This window comes from Geospiza fortis, unplaced genomic scaffold (genome assembly GCF_000277835.1).
Source record: "Geospiza fortis unplaced genomic scaffold, GeoFor_1.0 scaffold403, whole genome shotgun sequence".
Classification (NCBI taxonomy): Eukaryota; Metazoa; Chordata; class Aves; order Passeriformes; family Thraupidae; genus Geospiza; species Geospiza fortis.
Window position 1 is genome coordinate 3,767,384 of NW_005054336.1, and position 12,067 is coordinate 3,779,450.

Here is a 12,067-nt window from a genome sequence, read left to right on the forward strand (position 1 = left end):
TGAGAGGTTGGTTAGTGGCATCAGTAATACTAATCAAACATAATTCATCTGACTGTCATGTAAAAGAAGGTAAGGTAGAGGGGGAAGAGTGCAAGTCACTTCAAAAGACCTGCTCTGAAACTCAGCTCTCCTCTAATCTGCCTTTCAAATCTGGCTTCTCCTGCCCTCATAGAGTGAATCAACCTGACATTTTAGCAATTTTTGAAAGAAAAGGAGTGAAGTGTTTAGAATGCATCAAAGGGGTGAAGCAGAGAACATCTGAAGAAGATCATCTTTTGTCGGATTGATACCCTCTTACTTCATGGCAGAGGAGCGAAAGAAAGGTCTTTGTCCGTGCTTTTTACTTTGTCAAGTTTTGTATTGTTTTTCTGTGAAACTTCTAGTTAAGAAGGTTTTATTTCATTAAATGAAATACTGTACGTAACTTTCATATTAAGCATCTTTGGTTATGTGATTTATCAGGATGATGTGATCTTCAACCTTCCCTGCTGCATACTGAGTGTATCCTTTCCACTCTGAAAATAATTCTATTCTTAAGTAGCCCTACAACAGATTTGAGCAGCTATGAAGATAGATAAACATACATTAATATGAGTACGTGTATAATTAGATATGTAGTATCTAGGGTGAGGTGTCCAACAGAGATGGTTTCCTTATGTCAGTCCAACTGTGGTAGAGGAGTTGGCAGAAAAGATTTAAATGTATTTCCTCTGCAAGTTGTAGGGGACAAAGAATATGACTTCTTTCTTTCCAAGTCTCTGCTTAGTGTGGAACTGCTTTTGAATGATTGTCTTAAAAAATACCTGGTGCAAGTCTGTTTGCCTTGCATTAGTATTGATGTTAGAAGTCTTACAGATTTCTGTAGGAGTAAACTTAGGGCAGTGCTGAGTCCATCCAGAAAAGTCTCTATTTTCAGTTACCCTTGCTTTTGTTATTGAGCTGTGGAAGCTGAGTTATGTGTTTGAGAGAGACAATTCTTTGTTACTGGCTTGTCTAGACTTTGAAAGAGCCAAAAGGTGTGAATGCTTTTTAGAATGTGTTAATAACTTTTCTTCTACTATGTTATAGAAGTGTTTCATTTCAGGATTCCCTGCAGGTGTAGCTTTAGCCATTGGTTGCAAGCCCCCACCCTGCAGAAAAAAAAAATAAAAATCACCCTCTCGTATTTTATAGGCAATGTCAATTATTTGAGTTGAATTGTTAAAGAAAATAACATGATTTAATGATCTTTATGTATTTCAACTTCAAGCAAAGTATTAATGTTGGGGTTTTTTTCTATTTTCCAGAGACGCATGGAATCTCATTTAGAATTCAAATCAGTGTGAAAGAAGTGCTGGATACAGATGTAATTTTAAAGCTGTTATTTCATTTACCAGTCAATTACCCATCAACTGTACCAGATATTTCTGTTACCTCAGACCAGCTTACAAGGGCCCAGTGTATGGATGTGAGAGAGAAATTTCTTGAAGAAGCCAAGAAGCATCTTTCTGAGCCCATGGTACACGATCTGATCCTTTGGGTACAGCAGCATCTTAAAGATGTCATTAAGCAATCAGCAACAGTTTGCAATGAAAAAACTACTTTGTCAAAAGGAACAGAAGATGGTATCTGGATGCTCCTTTTGCATTTAGATCACATGAGAGCAAAGGCAAAATATGTGAAAACTGTGGAAAAATGGGCTTCAAATCTAAGGCTGACTGGAAGACTGATGTTCATGGGCAAGATAATATTGATTCTTCTTCAGGGTGACAGGAACAGCATTAAGGTGCAGGAACAATGAATGCTGACTAGTTCTATTGATTTACCACTGAAACCTCTGTGTCTGAATATTTTGTGTGTGTTTTTCGAAGATTAACAATTTTGGAAGCAGATTGATCATTATAAGAGTAGGAAGACCCAGTGACTTTATTCTGTATTTAAGAAAAAGGTGTTCTGTTCTGTCTACAGTGATACCTGTAGACCTGTGGCCTGTATTGCTTTGCTTCCCATTAGAACTATACCCCCATATCCCTTTGTTTCCTGACCTTAATTATGCCTAGATTCAGTTTCCTGTATTTCCCAAATGCCCCAGAAAGTGGAAAAGTTTTTGGTGAGGAATTAATGACAGACGTATTTCTAACTCATTGTTAACTGTCTCTTTCCTTGACTTAAAAAACCACATGGTGCTCCTAGTGCATGCCTGGGCTTTGAAATTCTTGTTTGTATGTACAAACTCCCATTGCCTTAGGTGGGTTTTTGTGGTGATGTTGGAGGAGAATGTTTTGGCTTTTTAAACTCATGTTCTCTTCATCAGTTAGGCCTGCTTAACTTAAAACTGATGAATAGAAGCAGTCGTGCACTTTTTTTTGGCATGGGCACTTTCAAAGTTTGATTGCTGTGTTTAAAAAAAAAAGACTACATTTTGCATTTTACTAAACTTTGGAAATACTAGGTGACATTTAATATTTTGGGATTTTTTTTGTCATTTAGGAGTACTTGATTCTTCAGAAAACTTCTAAGGTAGATGTGGACTCAAGTGGAAAGAAATGCAAAGAGAAAATGATGAGAGTACTGTGTGAGACAGAACTACAGTCCCAGCATAAAAGGTATAATTTAGTACTGTTGTGGATAGAAAAGTAACAGAATTGATAATAACATTCTGACAAATCCAGGCATATTCATGAGTTTCCCTTTTACAATGTAGGTTTCAGACCTTTGAAGTCAAAGAATATTCAGCACCGGAGGAGCTACAAAAGGAATTTGAAACTGCAGGACTTACAACTCTTTTCTCTGAGTTTGTGCCTCCTCTCTTAAAATAAAATTAAAAGAAACCACTGGACCTTTGACCAAAGCAGTGGTTGACTGCAAATGCTAATGGAAGATAAAAGGACTAATGTGGCAAAACAATCTTCAAGCTTTTCTGCAAGAAATGTTAGTAGTAGTCATCCTTCTGCAAGAAAAAGGCAATTAATACATTAAGAACTGATAATTTTTTGACATTCATGTCAAAAAACAATGTGATGTTGATTGTTATAATTGCATGGCAAGCATGAGAGACTGGGAAGAAATAATGCTAAAAAATAGTCTTCTAGTCAGACTCTGTTTTATAGTCCCTCTTTTCAGTGCTGGTTCCTCTCTCTCATGGTAGAATGTGTCAATGATGGCTTGTTAGAACACATGATTAATTTTGCTTTGGAAGACTGTGTGACGATATTTCCATAAAAACATAGCAAACACACATTTAAATATGTGAGGACAGCACATACCTAATGTCCCTTAGGAGTTCCTGTGCTAATTTTTCATTCTCCCTTTAATTGATTACAAATACTAGATGGTTGATTTGAGGAAAAAGCTCATGTCATTTGAGGCCTGAAAAAAACTTAGTGTCTTTTTGAATATTAGTTTTTATTTTAAAATTTATAAAAACACCCACATGGAGGATTTAAATTGATGAAAAGCTGAGGTAGAGCCAATTGTAATATTTTCTTTGATAGTTTACAGATGTCTTTTTGCACTTTATCTGGTTTTACTGTCTGTGCAGCTTCAGATATCTTGATTCAATTAAACTGTTGGAGCAGTATATATGCAGACTTTAGCCTTCCATCTTTCAAGGCTTTTGCCAAGTTGTTTTTGTTTGTTTATTTGGGTTTTTTGGACTGGTCACTGGCCTTGGCCAACCTGTAAATTTTTTTAATCAGTAGTTTGTGTTTTACATCTGTATAATGTTACAAATTATGCACATAATTTTATGAATTGTGCAAGTTCTGTTTACCCAGAGAGGATTGGATGCTTATTTATTATGATTATGAATGTGTGTCCTTTGGTTTCTATTTTACCTGAAACCATTCTCTAACAAGACTAGATAAATTATCCAGTAATAAAAATTTTGCTACTATGATTTTCTTTGTAGCTGGCACTGCCATTTGCCATTTCAATTGGCTTTAGCATGTAGCTAAACATGTGCTTTACTGCTCTCTAAAATTCAGTCTCAGAAGCCAAATGTCTCATGTATTCTGTAATTAAACAGATTTGATCAATTCAGTATAAACTAATTTATTTCCATTGTTCTGGGGGAAGACCAGTACTATTTGTTTAGTTCCTAAAGTGGGGTTTGGCAAATCATTATGTAAGATCTGATTTCCTGTTTCATGCTCAGACCATGAGATCATACCTCTTCGTTTATATATTCTAGAAAAGTAACTAAAGCAGACTAGGAAGATTTTTATATTTTACTCTCTGAGATATCAGATGCGTAAAGGGTTCTATATTGTTTGAAAGTCTCTAAAGTTTTTCAGGAGTTTGGTGATTTTCCTAATATACAGTGTCTCAAATGTATATGTTGCATGTTATTTTATGCACTGATGCAAATTTACTGAGATAGTAGCAAAGTTCTTCTTAGTGAGTATTTCATGTTTACCACATACAGTACTTCAGGCTCAGTAGAAAAGAGACTGGGTTGAACAGATTTTACAAATCTGTTCTATATTATTTTGAAATTGCTTCCTAAGGGACAGGAAATCTAATTTTCTATCATTTTAAGTGCATGTGAAGATGAATCCTCACTTTTACAAAGAAGAATAAAACAGAAGTATCTTTAAAATATTAAAATAACATGTATTTTAAATTACAGTTTCCAGAATCGAGCTGTTCTCAGGTGTTGAAAAATTATGTGTCAGTGCAGTATAAAGTTTTGAAAAGCTGCAGAGTCTCTCCTTATACTCTGACAGATCTGACAAATATCAAACTCAAGGCCTATGCATGTACAGCATAAGGAAACATAATCAGTATCTCTCTGTAAAACTAAATTGTTAAGATTTTGCCAGATGCATTGTAAATCTGCTGGTTTTAGGAATCAGGTTGAATGGCATTACCTGCTTGTGTGATCTCAAAATGCATGTGACTTCAAAAATAATTGAGCCATAAGTTGTTGTGATCATCTTTCTTGCGAGATTAGATGCAGACCTACTAAAGTTTTCCTCTCTACTAGAAAAGCCATTTGTGGTGTCAGTGGCTGCCGGTTGCACTTGAGTATAAGTTTTACTGCCTGATGCCTTCCTGGTCAACTGTTTGGCCAGAGCTGGCATTGGAACAGCCAATTAAAAAGAAAAAGTTAATAATTGGGTAGGTTGCAATTCTCTCCTGATGTGTGCTCATCTTCCTGCCAAATGAAGTTGTGAGAAGTTGGGTGATTTGTTTCAGGAGATGGAAAATGCAGTTTTTACAATGGATTTTTACCATAGTTAAATTTGTTACTCACTAGCTCACACTGGACAAATCCACAAGTTCACTGAAGGAAAGGACTCCAGTTTATACCTTGGTTTGATGTGCTTCAGGAAAATTACAAATCTGATCAGCTTGCTACAGTTCAGACAGCAGAGAACATGAGAACTGATGTCAGTCTGATTCTGTTAAAACAAATGCTTTTGCCTACCTATCAATCAGTCACTTATTTTGAAGGGTAGGAGGATATCTTCTGTTCAGACAAGTAAGCAATATTTTTAAAGGCTGTGCTTCTGGAAGGATGTTGCAGCTGTCTGTTAGCTCATGGTTTGTTTGCATTCATTGTAAAAAGAGATGAGCTAGCCTGTGAGCCTCTGGGGCACAAAAGCCATCAGAATGGGTTCTGTGGTGCATGTTCTGCCTTCCAAGGGAGCTGAGGCAGGCACAGAAGAACAAAATGCACAGATACAGAAGAATAAGAAGCAAGGAAAAAAATGCATCACTGTGTAAAAAGTGAAGTGGCGGTAACTATCAGAATCTGACAGTTCAGTTGCAAGGAAGAAGAAATCCACAAATTAAAGGTGGATTTAACAAATTAGAAGCTAGCTTTCTTTTGAGGGGGTTTTATAAGCAGTTCTTCAAACAGCATGGTCAGTAAAGCCTTGTTTCCTGTGGCCTTGCTAGTTTCTAAGCTATAGGACACATGAAGCCTTCCCTGCAGGAGATGCATTCCTGATGGTGTTCTCCAGGTGGGTTCCCCTGTGCCTGGTATTGATTGATTGTGCTTAAATTGATTATTTCTTAATAAATCTTATTGCATAAATCTTTAATGTATGAATAGCATTTTTTTCACCTGTTACTTTCTTCATCGAAATTGTAGGTACTTTGTTTCTTTCAGGTTATTAACCTCTCATTTTAATTGAAATTACTTAAATTCAAAAGTTCTAGGAAAACTTTGTAGTATAAATACGCTTGCTTCTTTATGGACAGCACAGGTATATAATCACAGTTTCCTTTAAAAATCAGGCTAAAATGAAAGATGTTGCAATAGGAATGACAATTTGAAGAATCAAGATTTTTAGGACAAAACTGAGGTTTGATTGGTCTTCTTGAATACCTTGGCTTATTAAGTATGAAGAAAACAAAAAATAGGTTGAGGAAACAAGAACGATCCAGAGGAGGGAGATAAATGGAGAACATCGTCAATATTGGGAATTCACCTGGTTTTTCATGCTTAATCTCAGTAATTCTTCCCCCCACCACCCCTGAATTTGTTACTTGATGTTACAGGGAGGACAGGACACTGTAAGAACTCATATATGAAAATCCTTGACACAATCAATTCAAAAGGAAAGTAGATTTGATTGTTTTGTGAATAAGGCTGATTTTTGTGGTTTTGTAGTTACATCTCATTTTCCTATAATAAGAGCATTTGTCTCTTACTTCTGGTGTGAATGACCCACAAAACCCACTGAGATGAGTATAAATTATATGCAGAGGTACTGTAATGAGCCTTAAGAAACTTCATAGTGGAAAAAATATTTTGTTTATGTTGTTTCTTTTAAAAATAGTTTAATAAACCCTACATATGGATGATTTAAAGCCTAGTATTTCTTGATTTGTTTAGCTTTATCTGTGAAAATACAAACATAACCACGCTATAGTGCATTTGAAATAAGATGATGAAATGTTGCACTCACTATATTTCTGCCAGAGTTTGAGACTGAAATTGCTTATATTATGAAATAGTGCAACTGCTGGAATCAACTTTAATATATCTTATAGTAGTACTAAGCATTATCTTCCTGTCTTTTTGTATAACACATGCAACACTGGCAGCACTCTGCTATGGTGTTATATTTTGTATGTATACTTAATTTTTTGTTATCTTGTGCAAGAGTTATGATTGTTTATATTCTTAATTATAGACATAAATGGAGCTTGGAATATAAATATGCTGATAGCATTTTGCCACTATTTTTCTCTGCTATGTTCATGTATTGGCTTTTATATTTGTATTGTCTAGCTTCAAAGTATTAATCTGCAGTGAAGAGAACTCTTTAGGGTGATGTAAAAATTTGCCTAAAATACATTAATTTAAGGAATTCTTCGAACTCTAAAGGTGAATCCCTTAATATTTTGAGTTAATTATGCCCTCAGATGCTTTAATTTTATGGTACTAAAGTTGCAACTGCTGCACTTTTTGAATTTTCTTTGTGTTTCTTAATGTGATACCAGTAATCAGTTTGTATCCTGTGTTACAACATAGCTGATCATGGGATTCAGGTCAATATTTTATTAGTATTTCCCACCGTAAATATCTATGATTCTTTATACGTCTATATTATTATCTATTGTAACTTGATTGCAGAGTGTTGTTTTAGGATGAGACTTGTTACAAAAGAGCTCTGCATGAGAACATTAACTCTTTGTGCTGCTTTTCCTATTGTCAACTTTTACATTCCTGCAGTAATGGGAGGCTGTCTGAGGATCAGCTTTCTGGAGCTGAGCTGAACAGGCCAACCCAGTGTGTCACACTAGATCTCAGGGCCAGCTGGGTGGAGGCAGGCTGCTCTCCAGGCCTTTGTGGGACCACTTTTGATAGCATCTAACTGCCACTGAAGGGATTAGCTGGCTATTTCTTGAACTTGGTGTAGAGAATTGATGGAATGAGTTCCACCAATGCAGAAGGGGAGTGGTTGGCTGCTGCTTGATCTGAGCTTTACATCAGGAAAGCTCTCTGATGCTCCTTTTATGTTAGTACCACAGAGGGTAATAAGCTAAGTTTACACATGTGCTAATCCCAGGGAACACTGCCCTGCAAAATCAGTGCCATGATTTTAAGATGGAAGGTGGTAAACTCAATGTACTTTGACCATTTTTTTAGCTGTACTTAGAAAAAAGACCAATGGAAAATGATTTTGTTGGTCTCTGATCAGTCACTCATCTGTAGTGGTATACAGAGACAGGGTGCATTTTTATGGGAGATGGTGCTATGACTACTTTTCAGCCAAGACACAATAAAAAGCAGTTCTTTTTTGAAGTAAAATAACTGAGTGAGAACACTGTCCACGTGAGATGCTGAACAGAAGCTGAGCTGTATGGATTGAGCTGTGCCAGAGGCTGATTTTTATTTGGTGGAAGTGGAGGTGTTGGAAAGGAACAGACAGCAATAAAAACACTGGTGATGTGGCTCTCAGAGAAGCCAAAAGGAAGGTTTTTTTACATTGATTTCTCTCTGGAAAGTTTTGGAGTATGAGCAAAGAAGTTTCTACTGTATCCAAGCTTCAAGTAGAAATGTCTGAAATAAATATGCAGCTTCATTGTAATTTTCTCTTTTTAGTAGAACCAGCATGTAGAACTGAGAACAAGTAGTGGAAGTTTTCACAAGTATAGAAATGACAAACCTCACTCAAGAGCTGTAGGCTGTCCATGCAGGAATTAGTGCAGTTCTTAGAAACTGTCCCCAAATGACTCAGAAATGACAGAGACTCTGTAGAGGCAACAAACTCCGAAAGTCTCATGGTTTGAAAACCAGGCTGTTGTCTCTGAGCAGTTGGGAGGATTGATGGAAGAGGTGACCAGCAGCTCCCAGGAGCAGATTTCCTACAAAAATTGAGCGTTCTGGAAAGCAAGGGCTAAGAGGGTTAACAAATCACTTTTGGGGAAAAAAGATTCTGCTTACATGTGGAATCAGAGAATACAGGTAAGTCTTTAATTTTTACAAGACTTTTTCTGCATTGATACTATAGACATGGTATGGAGATTTTAGATGGTCCTTGCTGTAATCGTGTCTAATGTCTTGGGAACCTGATGTATTTCAGTTCCACATCAATTAAGAAGATTTTTGGATGATATTGGTGGTCAGTGGCATGAAAAGATTTAAGTACTGCAGACCTATTCTGGATCAAGGATTTGCTCTGGAATTAAGAAACAGCTTTTAACTATTAATTAGACAAGGCACATTAATAAAAGCAAGAACAGGAGGGGAAGAAACACTACACTGGAATAGCTACAAGAAATCCAGAAAGTCATGTTCCTGAGGTACTGGTGTGGCAAAGGAGAAGTTCAGAGTTACCCTTGCATTGATAAGGAGCCAAATGCTGTAAACTCAGCTAGGTGTGAGGGTGTCAGTCAGAATTTCTGGGCTGTACAATCAGTGCTGGGCACAGTATTTGTGTCTTCTCTGCCAGCATTGCACCAGATTTCTTTATTTTTTTCACCCCCTTTAATTTTTTAATTTATTTGAAGGCAGCTGCAGAAAGGGAGCTTGCTATGAATTCTGTTCTTACTAAAAGATGCTACAGGTTTCCTTCAGACTAATTTTGAAGAAGCAGGGGAATGCTTTTTAAAACAAATAAAGGAACAGAGATAAAATCTCAGGAGAAGCTGTAAATTTACATATTGGAGCTGTGAAAAAAAAGACGTATCACAAGAAGAAGAGTCATAAAGCAGAGTGGGAATAAAGATGTCCCCCCACTGGTCCAGAGCTGCCATCTCTACGAGCTCTGGCAGAAGCTGATGTTAGTGCTTAGCAGAGGGGAACAGGTATTTCTACTCAGTAGTGCCTGATGCTGGCACTAAAGAGCTTTTTGTGCTGGAAGACTGGGGACAGCTAAAGGAAAAGCTTGGAAGCACAGGCAGCACACTGACAATTTCTAGGGTCTCAGCTTTTGAACAGTCATGAAAGCTGGGCTACTCACTGTGCAACACTGTCAGTAATACCCACAGGAGCTCTGGTACTGGCTCTTATTTAACAGATCAAGTCTATTAGAAAAGGCAACAACATTGAATTTGGGTAATCATTCCCAAAGAGAGGTGGTGATTGTAGAGGGTGAAGCTGTTCAGTACTGGAGAACACTGGTTTTGGAAAGCTGGATAGTTTTCAGCAGTGGGACAGTGAAAAGCTAATCCGTGGGATTTTTTTACATGGTTCTTAGCAATAGCTGTGAAAAAGGGAAAAAACATTGTTTCTTGCTTATGTAATTATGGATTTTTTTTCTAGAAATTCATTGCTAAGTTGAAACAAATGGGTTGTGGATAATTGTTTATCAGCAAAATTTTACTGCTTTAGGTAGAATGTGAGAGAGTTCTAAGAGAAATTTTAACTGTTAGGTTTCTTATGGATCTGAAGTAGGAATGAGTTACAGCTCCCTAAAAATGTCTTATTAACAGCAAATCATTAAATAACTGACACAAGCATTAGAAAAATTCCAACTACTGTGGAATAAATTACAGGAAAAAGTTGTGAGTATAACTGCTGTTATACATTCAGTGCAGGGAGCTCTGGGTGAGTCCAAGGCACAGGGACACAGCCTGAACTGCTGCCCTTGACCTTGGCCCAGCCAGGGACTGGACGCTCAGGGACGTGACAGTAGCCCACAGCCCCCAGATGTCCCCACCCTTGGGTTGTGAGTGTAAAAGCCCTGGTGTTCTTTGTTTGGGGTCCCTCCTTGGAGGCACCAGCTCCAACTATTACTGTGTTATTTAGTTATTGCACAATGATCAAATTATCTTCAGGAGCAGGAGTCTGAGGCTGTGCCATGGGACAGCTGGGGTCGAGCTGGTAAGGAGTGTGGTGTGACTGAGCGTGGGATGTGCAGCTGGGAAGGGGCCTCAGCCCCAGCTCTGGTGGTGTGAGAGGCACTGCCAGAGTGGCTCCTGTGTGGCTGGACAGGAACAGGGAAGCTTCCTTAACAGGGGCTAGTTACCCTTGGATACAGAGGAAGAACTGAAGTTCTCCAGAGAACAGGGAGCCTTGGCAATTCTGGAGGATCATTGCACAATATGGTAAAAATCAGAAATGTGCAGTGGTTAACGTTGCTCTTTGCTCCATTTGGTTTCACAACCCCTTGTGTAGTGAATGCAGACAGAATGGTAATTAAAGGACTAGTAATTATTAATTATAGTTTAATTATTAATTGTAAATAAAGGGGTAGTGATTGGCTTATGATGGCAGCATCCTAAGGTTTTTAGCGGTGAAGTGTCATTTCCCTGGAGAGCTATAGCTGGCATGGTAAAGCCACTGCTTCCCGTGGAGGGTGCTTGTGGTCAGGACAGGCTGGGTGTTACTTCAGTGTCTCCATTCGCTAATAATCACCTAGAGAAGAGGGCAGAGGTTTGCTTGTTCCAGGAGCAGGCACATGCTCTGAGCAGTGTTCTCCCAGGCTTTCTCCTGCAGTTTGTGTTGGTGCAGCTGCTGGCTGAAGGGGCACCAGATGGGCAAAATTTCACTCTGGCTGGCCCCAGAACTGAGGAAGGGGCTCTGGCAGCTGGGGCTGGAAGAAATGGGAAAGCCATGTCTGTTCTGTCCAGGCAAAGGGAGCAGAGGCTGTTCCCAGCAGTGGTTGTTCCTGGCCACCTTGTGACAGGCACAAAGGGTCAGGTGGCTATCAGAGCTGGATTTAGGCTGCATGAGGACTGGTACTGACAGTGCCTGTGGGGACACCTGACTGTCACCCCACATACATTATGTGCCACATTGTCCCATCAACTGTCCAAGTTACAGGGGTGCTTTTGTGTATATGGGCATTTCTAGCCCTGACACAAGGGACTGCTTTGCTGTCATGAGGATGAGAAGACCTTAATTCCAGAGCTTTGTGCTACAAAACACCATCCTTTTGTCTTTTTACCATGAGATGTCTTTCCATTTCTACGCAGTAAGAAAATAACCAAATGGTGAAAGTCAACTAGACAGCAAAATACTGACAGCATGGGATGTAACTGTCAATCTGTCACTTATAGGAATGGAACAATAATTGTTGTTCCTCTTCAGAAATGTAGTTTATGGAGTCTCTATAAAGGCATATTATTTAGCGCAGTGCAAGGAAAATTCCTTTTTCCTATCTGAAACCAATTTAATGTTAAC

General features: G+C 38.3%; 1 protein-coding gene across 1 annotated transcript; it reads left to right on the top strand.

The window, feature by feature from the left end:
* The first annotated feature begins 223 nt into the window (after window positions 1-223).
* RWDD3 (RWD domain containing 3) lies at window positions 224-7,398 on the top strand. Its single transcript, XM_031057918.1, has 4 exons — window positions 224-323; window positions 1,287-1,765; window positions 2,470-2,585; window positions 2,684-7,398. Exons 1-4 carry the CDS (start codon window positions 302-304, stop codon window positions 2,796-2,798), a joined length of 732 nt encoding a protein of 243 aa, XP_030913778.1. The 5' UTR covers window positions 224-301; the 3' UTR covers window positions 2,799-7,398.
* The last annotated feature ends 4,669 nt before the right edge of the window (window positions 7,399-12,067 follow it).